The sequence below is a fragment of the Dicentrarchus labrax genome, unplaced genomic scaffold (assembly GCF_905237075.1).
Source record: "Dicentrarchus labrax unplaced genomic scaffold, dlabrax2021, whole genome shotgun sequence".
NCBI classification, from domain to species: domain Eukaryota; kingdom Metazoa; phylum Chordata; class Actinopteri; family Moronidae; genus Dicentrarchus; species Dicentrarchus labrax.
Window position 1 is genome coordinate 22618621 of NW_026136721.1, and position 19626 is coordinate 22638246.

A 19626-nucleotide genomic window follows, 5' to 3' on the forward strand; every position below is an offset into this window, starting at 1 on the left:
GGAGGATTAAAATGAAGAGATTTAGCAGAATATAAAGAAGTGTGAAGCCTACAGTGGGACTTTTTACTGTATCAGAAGCAAAAGTGAGCTGACACACAGTTCATTCAGTGTGAGAGCAGTGTTGGGTAAGTAGAGATGTAAATCTGTGATAAACAGCTGTCATAAAGTTATTAAAATGTGCTGTTGCTGTCACTAAATAATGTGTAACTGCTAGAACAGATCAGAGTGTAACTGTTCCCATTGTTTTAGAGCTTGTGAGTGTAAAAGCGTGTTGGGGAAATGAGGCTCCTGCTGGCAATTGCTCTCATTCTCCTTTTCCTATGTGAGTTCATGGTTCTTGAGAAATATATTGATATGGTTCAGCAATTTAGCTTGCTGTTGCTCTGTGAAGGCAGCTGCATGACACATTAATTTCTTTCTCTCTGCAAATCTGTGTGTTGCTCATTTTTCAGGGCTTCGCAATGCTCAGATGTATAATGACACCTTGTATGGGAATCCTTGTGAGGTGAGTTGATGACAGTAGTTAGGCCCACTTGTGCTCTAATACAGTGAGAAAAGACTATAGTTACCCACAATTGTGCTTTTTGAAGAAGCTTTTCTCCATTTTTTTGTATATAACTATACTTTTACCTCTTCAGGCCCCAAAAAACTGGAGAGCCCTGGTAGCTGAATGGTTATAGTTCATATCACATAACTGCAGTGTCCATTATTTGATTTCAGCCAGGAACTCACATGTCATACCCCTCTTTCTGCCCATGTTCCCTGTCTGCCTCTTCACTATCGACTGTCCGATAAAGGCTGATTAAGTGTAATCCAATCTAGCAGTTCCTGTCAGCTTTTTGGAGCGTTACAGTGTCTTTGAGCACCTTGGGGGTTTTTTTGGTTTTCTGGCTTGCAGCTTGACATTTTGGTTCACTCTGACTTCTCTCATAGACTCATTTCCAGCTGTAGACGGCAGGAAAAAGTTTGCGGTATCAGCTTTAAAAAAGGATAATATGCTGGTGTTGTGTAAGCACATGTTTGGAAACCACTGATCTAACACACTAATTCCTTTTCACCCGCATTATGTCACATTTCCATTTTGCATTTTTATCTTTTAGGCAGTATCCATGAGCGAGGCCGCAGTGTCTCTTCTCTTGTCTCCTCTGTCTCTGTACTCCTGGCTCGCCTCCACGCTGCTCAGACTCATCCTATCCGTCCCGGCTCTTGTCCTCAGCTCCCTCTATCACTCCGTGCTGCTGGTCCTGGCCTGGCCTTGGTGCATTGCCAACGTCTGTGTCTCCCTGCTTCTGACTTGTCTCCGTGTAGCCTTGTACCTTCTTCACCTGGTCCTGGTGGTTGGGGTTGTGGCCATTTTAACCCTCACGCAGCACAAAATGGCTGACAGTGACACCACCAATGAGAAAGTGTTGTACCAGCAGGAGAAACTGGAGAGGCGTCACACCAAACCCAGACTGAGTATGTTTGTTCGAAGAGCTGTGCAGCAAGGCTGAGTTTTGCTGTAAGATGATCGTATTGTGTATTTCATTGAGTAAAAAAATCCATTTCAGTTTGTTTGGACCTGCTTTTACCTTCATTTATTTAATGAACATACAGCTGTAGTTGATTTTTTTTAATACAGTGTGTGTTTAAATTGGCTTTGGTATACTTTGTAGGAAGCAACAGGAAAAAAAGCACTTATTAGTGTGCGTTCGCGTGACCTAAATGAGGGTGAAAATATATATGCTGGTTGCTACTTTAACAAACAGCCTGCAGTTGTCCACTTATCTATCTCTCTCTCATTTTCTCTCTCCACGTCTTTAAATGTGTCCCCCCCCCAATTATCTACGGATTGTTGTGCTGTTTTCTTCCCATCTGCAGATGTTATCATTAGACATGTCTGTCAAATGTAGATGAGCGGATAAGAGAAAAGAGAGAGGAATAAGAGAATATTTTCTGCATTCATTGTGCCTTTTAAATGTGTGTTTATACAGTGCAGTCCAACAGCGCAGGGCATGCAAACCATATTCCTGAAAAACACTAATAAAGGGAGTTAACAGGGAGAGAAACTACATGTGGTATAGGCGTTGAGCCAAGACAGCGTATGCTTGGCCAACCAGTAAACAGTATGTGCTGACACGCTGTGGCTCTCAAATCTCAGGGAAGCATTAAAAATTTGCAGGAAAAAAACAATTTTATCAAAACTATTAACACTCCAGCCTAAGGATGTAGCCATAAAAAGTAATGGGTGAACTTTCTGTGCTGTTGTAAATGTGTGTGAGCATGTGTGTGAATGAGACAGACAGAGAGACAGAGGGGAAATGAGGCTGGATCATAGAGATTTATTACATGGCCATGGCATCCTAATTAGCATAAAGACTGGACCGGCCCACTCAAGCAGAGAATTAAAAACCTTAATTGTGCTGTCAGCCTTCCCCTCTCTTTCTCACTGTTGACTCTACTTCATTCCACTCGCATTCGTCTCCGCCCGCTCTCCTCGCCCTCTCCTCGCTGCTTATGAAGTAGCCTCCGTCCATGCTGTTTAATTGTTAGTGATAAATGGGAAGCGGGATGTTTGTAATTGTCTCAGAGATGGGGAGAGGATGGCGGAGATCATCCGAAGGAAGGAGAGGAGGAGGAGGAGGACAAGGAGAGTTTTCCTATATTAAAAGAGGAGAGTGAGGAGACCATTTATCAAATGTTTGTCTGAAGGAGGAAAATTAGCTTGGCAGACGCAGGCGAGGAAGCGTTAGTGGGATTTGATCCCAGGCCAGACTGGGCCTACGTGTGGAGCCAAGGTTTTCCAGTAAAATGCAATGTTCACATCCTATGGGGTGGATGGTAGAGATGGGGAAGGTTTACATTTATGACTTGCAAATGTTCCTGTTGTAAGACAAAACTATTACATTTTGTTTAAATTAGTCACAAAACAAAGTGTGTGGACTGCTGCTCGGGTGCTCTTCAGTTAGGGGATCCTTCCAGTTTCGAACTGCTGAAGAAAATCTGAGGTGCTCAAGAGGGTAGTGATTTAAAAAGCCTTTAATATCTCATGGCTTTTTAGTCACAGTAACAGTTACAAAACATGCCTACAGGTTTCAGCCATTCAGGCCTTTATCAGAGCAAATATGTTGGGTTAAAATACCTAAAGCAATGCATTTAAGATGACCTGAGGCATCTATATGTTTTTGTTTGGGTTTCAGACATTCAGACAAGTGCCAAACTTTCTTCGACATAATTACGACTTGAAAGTTGAGTCTTAAACGGGTAGTTACAGTAACTCCAATACGACATGAATACAGAGGTGGAAAAGTCTAGACATTTCTTTTTACACCACTGCAGTAGATATTCCATTTTCCTTCCGCTGCTTGTCACTTGTAGTTACTATTATTAGTCTTTGCTGTTGTGTTTTTGGGCTGCATTTCTGAGAGACCATCTGTAAATCAAACAGTACATGTCACTGCTGGATATCTCCTTAATTAGATTTTCTGTTAACATTTTTTTCCATTTTCTTCTTTGTATTGGCTATCAGTGTTAACGCTAACTACACAGGTCCTCTTTTGCTGCCAGAAGAAACATGAAACTTCACTCCCTGGGTGCCCGAGGATTTTACCCAACAAGGACCTACTAGAAACAGACTCTGTGTTTGAAATAGCTCCCTTGTTAATTAGCATTGAAGAGATTTGGATTCTCGCATCCTCACTATTTTGTGTCGCCACTGACAGATGTAGTGGGAGTTTTTTTTTAAACAAACTACATGCTGTAGAATTTCTAGGGGAACCATAAATTGCAGGAAATTCCCACTGGGAATTCAAGTGCTGGAATAAAGTGACAAAGTAAATTTTGTGTGCCAGGTAACAAATGAGGAGCTTCAGACACAGCAAGCTGCAAATGTAGACAATGAAAGGTGTCATCAGATGTCTAAGTTGAATCACAAGACAAAGACTGGAATAAAAAAATAAAAAATAACAGAAAATCAATGAAACTGCTGTACTCTTGCCCACACTCTTTGATTTAGGTGATCTCTGCGAAAAGCAGTCTAACGTCGTAGTAGAGAACACTAGCAACAATCAGGGATAAAAATTGTCACCAGAACTTATTGTGTTAGCTCAGCCTGCGGTAAAAGGAGCTAGGCTGCTAACGTATTAAGGACTAATAGAATAATCAGAAGGAAGAAGGCAGGGAAGAGGAAGACAAGGCGCTCAGCAGTAACACATTTCTCTGGAGGAGGAGGAGGAGGAGGAGGAAGTGTTTTGCGAGGGTCAGTCCTGTTTGTGTGTCTCTGCTGTCAAAGCCTCTCTCTCTTGCAGCAGACGAGGTTAAGACTTAAGAGGCCAGCCCCTCTCACACTGCCTCTCCCTCAGCACTGACAGCTCGCCCACACACACTCATGTACATGTAGACAACAGTACTCCCAACATGCATTGTCTTAAACTTTCATCTTTACCCCAATCCTCCTACCTCCTTTTTTAACCTATCTGCCCTTCCTCTCGATCTCTTCTTTCCCCTCTCTGTCTCTTGCTCTCCCGCTGCTTCAGTTTCTCTCATTGTTTTTCTGTTTCCATCTTTCTTGTTCTTCTTCTTCTTCTTCCCTCTCTCTAATTGGTCTCTGCTAGGTTAGCTTAGACAGGCCTATTCATCATAGCACTATCCTCAGAGACAAACCCTCAGGGAGCGAGGTGGAGATAGACGGAGTCAGACGGGAGGGCGAGAGGGTCTGCTGCTTGTCAACGCACTCCTCTTCCCCTTTTTTTCCCCTCCTTTCTCTCTTTTCTCCCTCCCTCCTTTCTGCGCTCAGTTCATAGATGTCAGTTTTGCAGAGGGAAGAGAGGGTGAGGGAGGTAAGTAGGGAGGGAGGGAATGTAGACACATTAGTTAGGCTATTAGTTCAACAAGCTGCTTCCATGCCTGTCAATGGTCCGACATCCACATGCTGACACACATGTACTGGCGCACGCACACACACACACACACACACACACACACACACACACACACTGTACTCACGTCTGACATTTGTTACATGTAGTATCTGTGTGAGAGAGTGATTGTGAGTGACAGGCCTAGGGTGAAAAAAAAAAGCTTTACATGGAACTACGTGTTTCGTCATTCCTGGTGTCCGCGGGGCCTTAATGACTGAAACACAGCACATAAGCACTCTGTATAAGCCTCGCTCATCTTTACCACTGTCACTGTGTAATCATCATCTGTGTGACTTCAGTGTGTGTGTGTGTGTGTGTGTGTGTGTGTGTGTGTGTGTGTGAGAGAGTGTGGACATGGACCCTGCTGTAAAGGGCAATGGGAGGCATGTAAAGGCTCATTCTGTGAGGTCCAAATGTCTTCTGTGATAAGGTCAAACCACATTTTTTTTCACTGTGAGTCTGTCAGAGAGTTTCTGTTCATTTGATGAGCCAACACTCAGACCAGCAGAGACTCTCTAAATCCAACAGACAATGAAGCCAAATGCTTAAAGGGGATCATAGAAACAGGTGGCATACAATTACATGTGAAAGTTAGATTTAACCTTTCTTGTGACCCCTTGGAATTAAGTGGGCCTGCAGTGTCATTGGGTAATTGAGTTTGGGCTTTAAGACGTCAACGTCTAGAAATTTACAAGCAAAAAGCATTAATTAGAAATAAATCAGAACAATTAACATCCTTTTGACCCCCATTTCCACCTCGTATCAATCACCAATACCACTTTATGGTAGCGTGACGTAAGTTCTCTTTAGTTGAGTAGGAAGATGGAGGAGAAGCAATGTTAGCAGTTTGGAAATATTTTAGGCAACTTTTGAAACAAGAATTTTTTAAAGTTGGACTTTGGACTTCTTGTCAAGGGACGCTTTTGTTAAAGGTCCGGTGTGTACTCACCCTCTTCTTAGAAGAACGAAGGTGAAACTGGCCATGAAACACGCAAAAAATGTGAACACCCCTATCTAGAGTCAGTGTTTGGTTTGTCCCTTTTGGGCTACTGTAGAGACATGGTGACTTCTTTTGAGTGAATGTTGCTGTGGTCCCACATCTCAGCAATGAATGCTGTGAGTACAGTGTTATAACTAATAGCAACAATGGGTAAATCTATGACAATGAGACCCAAGTTGTATTAGAACAGAGGAATAAATATGCATATTGTTTACATGCCTGTTGCACGTCTTCAGTAATGTTTCTACAACCAAACATATGAATACACAGTGTCGACGAGTAAGAGAGCAAATATGGGGATGCAAACACAGCTGCCTTCATGAATATGCAACACATGTATTAGCACACTCCCTGCTTCATCCCTTTCTTCTGTATGTTTTGTCAGTTTCTCTCTTCCCTCTCCTCCTGTTTGATTCAAAGGCTCTGCTCTCTCACCTCTAATATCTCTTCAACATCTCTTCTTCTCTTCCCCCTTTCTCTTTCCTGTATGAGCCCCTATTCTCTAATCAGCTAAGGCCCAATTATACTCAGTTGGCCCCACACCTCCTCCCTACAGGGGCTCTGGAGGGCCAAAAAATACTGATGCTGACTGACGTTAATTTGCATGACTTCTTGGCCTCCATAAGTACCACTGTTGTCTGTCTCCTGCTCTTGTATAGGAAGCCAGGGGAGGAGGAAGAGCAGGGGAGGAGGTGGGGAGGTAGAACATGTCAGTGCCTAGTCATGTTATGTAATATTGAGCAATAGGAGGAGGGAAAAGAGGGCAAAGGGCGTGGCACTGCTTTCTAACTAACTGAACACGTCAAACCTCACTTTTCAAGCAGACATTGATCTGACAGATCCTACATCAGCTCTGCACCTGTCAGACAAACATTAACAGTGAACGTTTGGCCCAATTTCCATTGTATTCTGGCATAGCATAGCTTTTTAAACTATGGCAGTGCATCCATACCTTCATCTAAACTGTGTTTTGTCACATGCATCAGAAGGACAGAGGGAGGATGTTTAAATTAAGGACAATGAATGCACCAGAGTGGCTGTGTGACAATTAGTTTTGGTAATTTGATTAACCTGTTTGGTGATGTGCACCATTAAAGCAAAATACAAACTGAATTTTTAATCAAATTGTTACGAACAAAATGACACCGTAAACCTGGGAAATGGAAGTATGTCAGCATAAGAATACTTAGTTCTGGGGGAAAGAAAATGGGATGTGGAAATGTGTGTGGAAAGGCCCCAAAGCTCATTTGTTTGCCCTAGGGTCATGTAGCTGGGTAATGTATCTCTGATTGCTGGAATAAAACACTGATTGTTAACTTTCAATTAAGTGCTCATACTTTACCATATGATGCCTTCTCACAAACCTTACAGGGCTACCTTTAGTTGGCAAGGAACCAAAACGAGCTTGGACGCACACACACATGGACACACAAAAGCGCACTGTGTCCTGGGCAGGCACCCAAGCTGCGGACAGCCCGGCCTGTGTCTCAAGCTGGGTTTGTGCTGTTTTCTGTGTGTGTGCCGTGTTGTCGCCATGTCGTGGCTTGTGTCCTATTATCACTCCTCTCCCCCTTCCTCCTCCTCCTCCTTTCCTCTACAAACACACACACACACACACACACACACACACACACACACACACACACACACACACACACACACACACACACACACACACACACCTCTGCCCCATCCTGGACTCGGCTAGCAGCCAAGACTGCAGCACTGGGACACTCAGAGTGGTGGGGTGAGAAGAGGGAGGGGGGTTTAGCCGTGCCCACCACCACTCCCTCCAATCTCGCCTCCAGACAGATGCCTTGAGATGAGATCGGTGTCCCCAGGATGAAAGCTGCGCTGCGGGGTCACACTGAGACACAAACAACCTCCTGCTCTGGAGGTCTCCGGCTGTCCTGGCTGACGCTGGATGTTGAGGAATGTGTCATTTAGACCTGCAGTAAGTATGTGTGTGCATTGTTTGCATGCATGTTGATGTTCATAACAAACATGCGTACATCTGCAGCTAAGTACTGACACAGAACCTTTAACTTCCAAAAAATTATTTTTTATTCTGAAGGACCAATAAAATTATGGCAAATATTTACAAATAATTACTTCTTAGCTTCACATTACAGGTACATAAATGGAATAATTCACCAACAACAGTCACTCAGGTGGACGGATGGACAGGTACACAGACTGAGTATGAAGAGATGCATCAAGCAAACTGCAATTTAATATTTCACAGTAAACTCAAACCCAGCAAATAAAATAACAATAACATTAACAATAGAAATATGAAAAATAAGCATAATATCAAATTCACCATTTATTTCCAGTTTTCTGAACAAAATTGGTCACAATTCAGGAACAAAAAGAAAACAAAAAAATAAAGGAGAGAAATCAAGTGATATGATATCTTTGGCAAATTCGCACTGCAGTAAAATACATTCAAATATTAAGACAACACACAACACACAAAGAGAAAAAACACCAAGTTTTGTTTGCAACTACTAGAAAATCGAATAAAAAACATACACATTTTCTTAAAGAAGCATTTCTTTTTACTTTTTTTAAATCCTCCCCTCCAGAATATTTGAAGGCATTTCTTATCTTCATTTTGTGTTTGTATCTGTAAGTCTTTTCTGCTATTTTATATGTTTTTTGTACAAGAATCTATCATTTAAAACAGGCATCACAGGCTTTGGTGAATGTTACAGATATGTTTTCTTTTTGTCGCGTTTTGATTTCGAAGAATAGAGCAAGCTGAATTGTTCAAACCTAATTTCATCTTTGCATCTGTCTTTGCATTCTGATGTATTTCTTTCTGTCTTTTGTTTGTTCTTTTTTTTTTACCAAAACATTACAGATATAAATATCTCTTTAACACCCCAGATAGGAAGCCATGGACACAAAAAAACTCCAGATTGTTACACGAAAGGCCACAGTAAGGTGAAAAATCATGTTATCTATTTTTTTTTTTTGATTGAAACATCTGCTTAAAAAGCACAGTTGATTTTTGTAGGCTGAGTCCTGTGTATTTCTCCTCTTCCACAGTTGAATAATATTAAGATGTACAGAACATTGTAACACTTCAGTATGAGATCTGTCCAGAGCCTAGTTATATCAGCAAGCATGAAACAGATTGTGCCACTAATTGCTGTCAAGATGTGATGCTGAAATCCCCTCAGGTTTTACGAAGGCAGTAGCCATCTTCATGGATTCATATTGAGATACAGTCAGGTGGTGCACACTCGGTGAGAAATCATAATAATAAAAAAAAAAAACTAATTTGCATTTATTTCAGTTTCCTATTTGATTCGAAGCTGGGAGAAAAAAATTCAGGATGCAATTGTATTTTCATGGACAGTAAACTGTAGCAAAGCTGGAAATGAAACATTATTGTTCTAGTGTTTCTTTGTGTTTTAAATTCTCTATAGATACACGAAGAGAAAACAGAATATGTGATATGAGCTCACAGAATATCCGTAGCCAAATAAAGATACCGGCAGCAATATTGCCATTGAAATGACCTCGCTTTGGCACAAAACACCACTGGTTCATTCCTATGCAGAATTTCTGACAGGACAGTGAGCATCACGTCTGAATAGTCAGAAAGAAAAGTAAGAAAGGAGAGGGAAAAAAGGATTAATAGGGCTGTCTGAAGAAAGAGGGAGGACTTTTTGAGGAAGGTCACGGGCCTGAAATCAACAGAATAGTTTTAATATTCCTAATCCTGATGGTGTGGCAGTGCTACAGGAGGGAAGGAGAGGAGGAGGGGGGGGACGAGCGCACGAGATATGATGAGATTAGGGCTGAGGGAGGGGGAGAAAAAAGACGGGATGAGCTTCTGATGGCACAGCAGGTTTGGCCTTCCCTGGGGAACACAGGGGCATGAGAGGAGGGGCGATCACCACTCCGCAAAGGACAAAGGGAGGGAGAGAGTGTGTCTCTGTACTTATAGTTATGTGTGTGTGTGTGGCCTCTGCCCGCCGTGCTTCCTACAGTACCACCCACAATGACAGTCCCCCCTCATCGCTGCAGTCAATGTCATGGCTGCCAATCGAAATGACTGCGGGCCAATGAGAACCCATTCTCTCCCCATGTGAACCAATTAGGTCAAAGCAATGGCAAGGCAAGCTTTATCACTATGAGATGCATAGTTAACAAATAATCCTGTTAATGTGTCACCGGATTCTTGGCTACACACGGGTGCTGAATTTTGGCCGGTTTGGTGGAGACATGACTGGATTTACCTCCTCAAGGAGAATGATTTTCAATCAATATTTCTTCATGTTTACAGTTGTGTGTGTGTGTGTGTGTGTGTGTGTGTGTGTGTGTGTGTGTTTGTGTAGGGTGTAATTCATTTACAAAACGCTCTAGTTGAATAAAAAAGCAATATTAATATACAGACTTGTAATCTGTCTATCGCTTACTTGGCTTTTTTTGTGTATATTTTGTGCCTTTTTTCAGTGTTCACTCATGGTCAAGCCAGTGGGTCCTGTTTAGCTCTGATCCAGGGCTGTTTATAACGTATCACGGCCCTTCACTTCATCACATATCAGTCAGAGATCTGCTCATCAAATTTGCTGTGGAAGAATGTTGAAAATATGAACTCAGTGGATGGTAGGAAATGCTAATGGATCAGTGACTCTGTACTGCATTGGGCTTAATGCTAACTTACTTACAATGGTAATTCTTACATGCCTATGTTTAGCAGATATAATGTTTACCATGTTCACCATCTTAGACAGACTTAAATGTTTGACCTGACAGTGGCGCAAGATTCATGGCAAAGTTGTGGAGTCATTTTACACAAAACCACCATGTCAAATTCATCGTAGCACTAAAGCAAAAAATCAGGGGATCACAAAGTCATTAGGATATATTTTCTGGCAACCATGAATATCTGTACTAAATTTCATTCCAATCCATTAAATAGTTGCACTGCTAAAAACATTATTTATTCCATCACAGAAAGGATTATTCTATTTAACATTATATTTGAGATTTCAAACATTAATATAACACCTTCCTCGCTCATCGACTTCGATTCTAGCGATTAAAAGTGCAATCTCATTTATACATCTACAAACCACTAGTGGCAGCACTGAATGAACAACCGTTCATTTTGCATGACACATTTACATTACATGACCGCATGACAGTGCTTGTAGATTCCTAAGAGGATTTTCCATCAGATGAGTTTGTATTTTCAACATTATCCCGGTCAGTCATTTTGTAAGTGAATCTGTGACTCAAATGTCCAAGCTCTAGGACATATTCTTCTGTTCTGGATCAGGGCTAGGTTCTGTTATAAGAGGTGCAATGTTACCGTTGGTACAGTATGTAAATTATTATCTGAAGTTGGTATTGAAATTTCTGACTTATTTGTGGAAGGCTTTATATAATCTACAACCCTGTGTTCGCATGGGCAGATAGGCAGAGTTTTGTTTAAGGAGTTGCAGGGAGGGACACTGAATCTTGTTTTAGTGATGCATGGTCAGTCGGGGGGGGGTTTGACATATAAAACTAAAGGCACTGTCCTTGTTTTCAGCTGGTGTGGTTCAGGTTCAATAATGCCTCAGAAAGATCAAGAGAGAAAGACAGAAATAAGGAAAGACTCCTGCTGCGTTGCACGCTGGCAGCACAGCGGGTGAGCCGTCATAAGAATCTTCTTTAGAGTTGTGTACACACAACTTTTAAGGTCTACAAATGTAAAAGGATCCACTCTATCACTATTTCAAAACCCAGAAACAACAAAGATTGAGAAACTAACAGCTTTGTTCAGTGTTTATAGGTATATGTTTATATATCTATATTTTTATGTCTCACGCTGCAGATTTACACTGTAGACTACACAGTAGCAATGAAGCGCTACGGTCAGCCACACATACCCAGAACAAACAAACAAATAAACAAAAGATATGAAAAAACGATGGCTAAAACAACACCACACACCTCCTAGTCTTTTTATCGTAAAAAAGCTTCAACACTAAAATCTAAATTCAAATGTGAATAATTGAACTTGTTATTGACATTGTGACTTCTCTTCTCGTTCACTGATTACTGTACAAATCGTGTATTGACAGAAGTGAGACAGGAAGCTACGTACAGGTTTAGGAAGATACTGCCCCCTCGCAAGATCAACACCGCGGGCCCTTAAACATTTGAGAGGGATAACACACTGATTTCAGATCAGCGCTCAAGGGCACATCTGTCCTACTCTGTCTGTACATGATGGGTAAGGCCTCGACCCTGGTGTCATACATTGTCACAGCGCAGAACTTATGTAGGAGACAAACAAAAAGAAAAAAAAAGAAAACAGTTTCACTTGTTTTTTCACGAAAGCAATGCTTTTATAGAAACAATTTCAGGATGTCAAACAGCACAAGGACAAGCATTCAAAAGGGGGAGAAGAATAAGAAGTACTGAATGGATCTGAAAGGAAGTCAGAAAGTAAAATGGCGCCTTTAAATGATGATTGAGTCTCTTTGTGCTTTTGTAGTTAGTCAGCCGATCCACTAGGGGGGGCCCATCTTTGGGGAGTTTAAAGAGAGAAATAGAAAGAGAGCGAAAGAGAGCGAAAGAGAGAGAGAGAGAGAGAGAAAGAGAGGGTGCCACTACTTCCTGGATCTTCTTTTCAATATTCAGGAAGCGGATAAAAATGGCGTCTTATTCAGCGGCACCTGTGTCAACTAATACCAGGCAACAAACTATAAACAGGAAAATCGCAATCGGATCATATTTATAAACAAAGACTTCTTTTTCGTATTGAAAGTTTTTAAGATTTCATATTTCACTGCATCGTCATCATCATCATCATCACTATTCTAGCACAACAGCGTGACACATATTATAAATCATTACAGGCATTCACTCTCATCACGGAGTGCAGCGCAGAAAAGCTTCTTAATATATTACTCTGTGTCTCCTCCATTATAAATAGCTCTTGATCAGGACTAAATCTTGGCTGGGGAGGTAGGATAGCACCTTCCTGTACAATAACACTCCCTGGTGGATTTTGGTCTGATGTGAACATGTACACTGTTTGTTTTACAGTAGAGGGCTCAGATTTTAGGCTGTGCTTTTACTGAAAGGCCTGTCCGTCAGTCAGTGGCATTCAGACCACTTTGAATGTGAAGTGTGGATGTTAGGATACAGTTTTTCTTATTGGGGGAACACGCTGGGATCTGGCTACAACCACTGAAACTGACCGTTTGCTAAAGCCCACCCTCGAACAGCGATTATCATAGCTTGGTAACCATAACTCAGCACGGCACGCCTGTCAAGCTTTTGACTTCTCCACATGCTGAAGCAGTGTGCATGGGGCTGTAGTAAGAGTGATACTCAACATTGAACGGGTTTGAAAGGGGGAGTCATTTAACCTTAGCATTAACATCCAGTCTCTCTCTCTCTGTCTTTCTGTCTCTCTCTCTCTCTCTCTCACTTTATCTCCTTTTTGCCATGAACGTGTTTATTGCCTCCTCAAAATCATTAGATATATGCTACAAATTCGATTAGATGATTTTATAAGCAATATTCTGAGTAACATTTTCTCTCAGGTGGAGTTGTCCAATGTGAATATTTCGTAATTAAGACTGCTGTGTTAACGTTTCTTTTCTGTGCTTAGTTGTGACAAATGCAGTCCCACCTCTGAACTGCATCTATGAGCTCGCCTTCACCGGAGTGCGTCTGGAGGTTCAATATGAGACGCAGTCCAGGAGCTGACTGTGTGATGAACTGCTGCCTTTGTAAATCAGGTGCTGAATGCACACAGATTGTAGCTGCAGACTCAATGAAAACCACCGTAGTTTTATATTAGTTAAACTGACCGATGTGTTTATTTGCTCTAACAAATGCTACAAACATTAGCATGTCTGGCAAATTAGTAACCAAGTGTTACTTGCAAGTCCAATAGCACATCATTAACCAACTGATTAAGCTTATAAAAATACAAACATGTTATGATAGCTACAGCTGATCAAATCTGCCAGCGACAGTTGATATTTCAGCAAAATTGATGGCTTCCTGATAGAAGTGAGAAGCTGCTTTTGTCTACTTCTATTTGAAATCAAGAATCCATTGTTTCAAAAATCACTAGGATTGGTAAATCTGCCACTGTTACCATTGTTAACTGCATATGTGCTAGTGAGAACGGAAAGCTTGCCAGGCATAGCGACAGTAACTAATGGTGGTGGGGCTTAGCGAACGGTCAGTTGTGAAACTGAACACTCCCATTGAAAGGTAGTGTATCCCATTTAGTGAGCATTGTGATCCCAGGGGAAATGCGTTGAATCTACAGCACGAGACTCTGGAATGGTAATGATAGGGGTGATTTTGGTCATTTAAAGTTATGAGAATTGGATTGTCTTTACTTCACCGTAGCATGGCATAGAAAATTGATTGATGTCGGGGCATAAAAGGACCGTTTGAAAAAGTGATTTTGCTCTAATCAACTCAAATAATTTCATCAAAAATATTCCCAACCTGAAAACATAACATTTTACCCAGAAGATCACAATACAGTTTCACTGCTCCACAGACTTACTGTAGATTTAAAAACAAGTTAGAGATACCAAGCCTTCAGATGTTATGGGAGGGTCCAATTTTGTACTTGCTTACAAAATCTTCTGAATATGTCAGTTATTGACACCGCCATGCCTGTGTCCTCACAGTAATGTAAAACCCATACAGTTTGTCTGTGTTGCAGCCCAGCAGTGCGTTTGTTGGCAATCAAAGAAAATTCAAACTTCACTGACGTCAAAAATTTGAAATCTTCATCCCCATTGTCGTCCATGCGTAGGCAGGTTTGTACTGAGTGGTGCTGGTGCTATCCGTCCCTCCCTCCCTCATCTCCTTCTTCTCATCCTCCTCTCCTCTCAGTGGGGTCAGTGGCGGTCGTAGGCGGAGGCTGTCGCAGTGGCAGCAGGGCCCGTCCCCCGTGATGTTGCACTGTAGTAGTACGGTGACCCTGGGAAGATACACAGAAATAAATGCTTCATTCAATTCTTTTAAATGAGAATTTAAAAAATGGATTATCGAATAAAAAATACAATTTGCTGAAAGATAAGTCCGGTTTACTTCAACTTGAGTCTTATTGTTGTAGTTTTGGCCTAATTTCCATTGGTTATGATATCATTGTGCTCACTAGACCATTGGCCACTAGTGGGCAGTACAAAAAGCTGTAAACACCACGACATATTCTCACCTTATAAAGTTCATCTAACACACTTATGTTAGCAAACAGTTGCCTATTGCCTACAAAATCTAGTAGATACAGAGCAACATTAGCATTCATTTGGAGTCATGTTTCTGGCCACCTGATAAGTCTGGCTCTGTTTTGAGGTCCACCAACTCCTGAGGGAAATATCTGGCTCTTTAGCTGCTACATGCTCCGCTATGTTCACCAGCTAGTCGCTAACTTCTGCCAGTCTGCTGTTTGGTTCTGAGAAGGTAACATATAGTGGGTTTATCTGAACTTAAATTAAAACCAGCAGCTTGGAAATGAGGAAATGAGGTGGTTAGAGTACATACAAATAGTAAAGTGGTGGGCCTGAAAAGCAAAGGGCAACTGCAAAGTTAAATTTTCTGTGGCTGTCAGTTAGAGTAACTTCTTTTACATGCACATATTAATTTGTTCATATAGAAATAATGATTATATCAGCTTCAAACCACTATTTGAAAATAGTTAAAACCAGTAATGTATGTAATATTCTCTCATTAGATTAACAGATGAAGACGAAATGTCGAAATGCTGTAAATTAATAAATACTCTTTTTGGGAGCATCTATTTAGTGCCTATTTATCTACTTATTGCACAGCAAACTGCACTTTCTGTACTTCATTGGACGTTGCGTTCACAGATGTGAGCAATTAACTTGGTGCAATTTTGCATTACAGATAGGAATGTTGGTTAAAATGACAAAAAAATAAGACCCAGGTTGTAATAAATCTGAATAATCTTGCAGTGAATAAAATGCAGTGAAATTGTGGAATTAACAGCTTCTTTTCTGTTCAGATTATATTTTACTTTGAATATGAGTAGTGAAAGGCAGGGGTGAGATGACGTGATCTGATGAAGCTAATGACAGAAAAAAATGTGTCTCCTTGTTGTGTACAACCAATAAAACGAACTCAGTCTACTTTCTGACACTCTTCTCTTCATCTCCCACCTTCGCTCTTTCTCTCTCTCTCTCTCTCCCTCTCTCTCTCTCTCTCTCTCTCTCTCTCATACACACTCACACTCACACACACACACCACACACACACACACACACACACACACTATCTAAGTGACAGTCTAAGCTGACACACTGAGTACAGCTCTACTACTGCTGATCCCTTGAGTCTATTCTCTCCTCAGGGAAGAGGTCAATTCAATACTGTAACCCCAAAGACACACAGAAACCCACACCCACACACCTGAATACGCACAGGAAAAAAAACCTACCTCCACACACCCAAACACACACATACCTGTCTCTGTCACTTCCATCAATCAGCCCAGCTCTGTGTTGACAGGTTATGTCTGTCCACAGTCCAGGTAATCTCGGGAGGCTCTTTGGGGAAGTGAGGCATTAAGCCGGTCTGACAAACTATTTAGTCTCAGTCAAGACTTCAGATGCCCTCTCTCCCCTTTTGCCTCTTTTTTTTTAAACTCCCCTTCTTTCATTTGTCACCTCTACTCTCATCCTTCCCTGCCTCTCCTCTGTATCACAGTCTCTCCATTCTCCTGCCATCAATCTTAAAGCTTTCAGTGTCTCATAATGTGCATCTTGTCCTCATATTATGTGCCCGCTCATCCGTTGTCATTCTAAAGTTCCCTCACAGTCTCCTCTTCTTTCCTTCTTCTCTACCAGTCTTTTTCCCCTCATCATTGCTCCTCCTTCTATACAGACACCTGAATCTGCTTTACTTGAGTTTACTCTTTCATTTGATTTCTCTCTATCTTTCTTTCTCCACCTACCTTGCATCTGTCCTGCCTGGCTGGTGAAGAGACTGGAGGAGCAGCCGATTTCCGTCCCCAGGAGAGACCCATAATCCTGCTGAAAGACTGGGGACAGAGGGGGGGAGGGAAGGAGGGGGCGGGGAGACGAGAGGTGAGGAAAGCATGGGCACACACTACAGGTCAGCTCAGCACTGACCCTTCTCACCTATTGACCTTTACACCGTCACTGTGACTGTTTCACCTTTAAACGTGCCCCTTAAAAACGGGTCCCTAGACAATGACGACCTTGTAGCTGGTAATTTTTCATCAGGATATTGAAATATATATATATGGTGATATAATAAATATTCTGAAAAATTCAAGAGAAAATATGAATGTACCTCTGTCTAATACAGTTAATAAAAATACCTTACAAATCAAGATGTTTCCACAAAACAATCACATAAAAATTCAAAAAGACTTAAAGCAGTCCTGTTGATTAATTTGTAGCATTATCCGTAATGGCCTCATACCCTCAGAGATATCAAAACAATAGGTAGTGCAGAATGATATGGCAAAATCTCTGAGGGTATATGTTATCGCCCACCCAGAAAACTAAAGTGCTAAAGCAGAAGCCACAATTTTCAGCCACAATGCAACATGACAAAAGGTTTCAATCATTGAACAGACGACATCCTTTTCTACGTTTCTGGTGCTGGATTCTGCCGTCACGCTTCTCTCCAGGTGGTTTGAGAACCCGTTTTGTAAGACTGTTGTCGCGTTGCCTTTAAAAGTGAATTAGATTATATAAACTAATGTTGCCTGCTTGTACTCTGGCAGGTCACTACTTGTGGCAGCTCAGTTTTGGTCTTTGTTAATGTTGTTAATGTGAGGGTGACTGCATGAAAGATAAAAAAATAAGAGGTTGGACTGAAGTTCCTCCATAATAACTGTATAACATGAAATACAGCAGATAAATGCCTGTTAATCTGTTCCTTCCCCTCTCTCTCTCTCTCTCTCTCTCTCTCTCTCTCTCTCTCTCTCTCTCTCTCTCTGTCTGCTTCCCCTTTCTTCAAATCCATTCACACCCCAAATTGCCAGTCTTTTAAAAAATCCTTCCACAGAACCATTAGTATGTCTACGATGTATTGTACTGTAAGGCACAATACAGAAAGAAATGTAATGTAATGAAAAAATGAACAGTGGAGCATGAAAGATACAGCATATTACAAGAGAGTATTAGAGAGGCTGGAACTGGGACGTGAGGTAGAATGAAATGAAATTCATTGATACAATTATTGATCCAGTTCTGGTCATCAGAACTGGATGCATAGACAAGGGATACACCTACCTAATAAACTGGGGTTAGGAAATCTCCACGATTCATTGTACGTGGAATACTGGGGATGAGAATATGGACTTCCGGAAAAATCTCCCCCTGAAAGAAAACACAAGAAACGGAGCATGTTTAGAGGCAGCAGAGGATAGAGATGATGTTTCTTTTCTTTGAAAAACAGGATGCTGAACATTTTTGGTTTTAATCTTTTATGTTGGCTTATGAGTCTTTAACATTCTGAGCTACCAGCCTTTGCTAGTGTGCATGTACAACTCTGTGACTGTCCTCATTAGGGAGACGAGAGCATCAGTTTGTTTAAATGCCTACAATTATCTGTTTTTATGTATTTCAGACAAGGGAAGTGTCGGTGTGCAAATTACTTTCATCTGTCAAAAACCAACAGTAAGTTAAATATATATATATATATTTATATATATATATATATATATATTTATATATTTTTATATATATATATATATATATATAAAAAAAATATATATATATATATATTTAAATTATTTGTGTGCCTGCACCTAACCAAACATTAACCACAGTGGCGGTAGATGCCTTGTTTTTTAAAGGCAATGACAAATTATCAGATTTCTTTATCCTGCTCTTTGTTTTCAGTAGAATGGTTTGCAGACCAGTTGAGTTTGACTTGAACTGGAGCTCGCAGCGAGACTGTAGTGGTCTTCCCATACAGTGGATGATAGCGTAGCTTTTCTCCCTCATTTACTACTTACTGTCTGGGGTCTACTCTTCCTCTTGTCTTCCCCTCCCACTCTTCCCTTCACCCCTTTCTCTTTTATTTTTCTCTCTCGTCCTCTGGCCCGCCTGACTACAGCCCACCCGTCACCCTTCACATCAAAACAACATTCTTCCCTATTTCTTCTCCTCTTTTTTTAATCCATCTCTCCGCTGACTTGTTCTCTCTCTCTCGTTTTTCACTCTTTTGCTCTTTCTTTCTTTTCTCCTGAACCTTCACTCCTCCCGGGGGATCCCTCTCCCATAGCTGACAGTCACAGACCCTGATGCCCCCCCACCCCAGCCCCCCACATCCCTCCTCTCTCCCTCTCGTTCTGTCGGTTCTGCCTCACTGCTCTTCTACACCCCCTCTGAGTGTCAGCCCCCCTGCTGCAGAGAGAGAGGCTGAGAGAGAGAAGAAGAACAGCAGAAGAGAGTTGCTTGCTTAATGAAGGTATGATATTAGACAGAGCGGACAAAAAGGAGGATAATTTGCCTGAGAAGTGCTGAGATAAAACATGGCGAAGCTGGAGAAGCAAAGTTGGGAGATTATCTCCTCCACTCTTCCCAGTCAGCTCGTGGATTCAGGCAGCTTCGACTATTCACTGAGAAGAATTTAGATGTCGAGGCTGTGTGTGTGTGTGTGTGTGTGTGTGTGTGTGTGTGTGTGTGTGTGTGTGTGTGTGTGTGTGTGTGTGTGTGTGTGTGTGTGTGTGTGTGT

At 41.5% G+C, this 19626-nt stretch overlaps 1 protein-coding gene across 5 annotated transcripts in view; it reads right to left on the reverse strand.

The window, feature by feature from the left end:
- Positions 1 to 7944: 7944 nt before the first annotated feature.
- pax5 (paired box 5) overlaps positions 7945 to 19626 on the reverse strand; it is a 56245-nt gene continuing 44563 nt past the window's right edge. For all 5 annotated transcript variants that reach the window (XM_051384981.1, XM_051384979.1, XM_051384983.1 and 2 more), the window contains exons 9-11: positions 18177 to 18263; positions 16865 to 16951; positions 7945 to 14869 (exon numbers count right to left, since the gene is read on the reverse strand). In XM_051384981.1, coding sequence (XP_051240941.1) covers positions 14787 to 14869; positions 16865 to 16951; positions 18177 to 18263 — 257 coding nt within the window. In that variant the 3' untranslated portion in view covers positions 7945 to 14786. The remainder of the gene's footprint in view (positions 14870 to 16864; positions 16952 to 18176; positions 18264 to 19626) is intronic.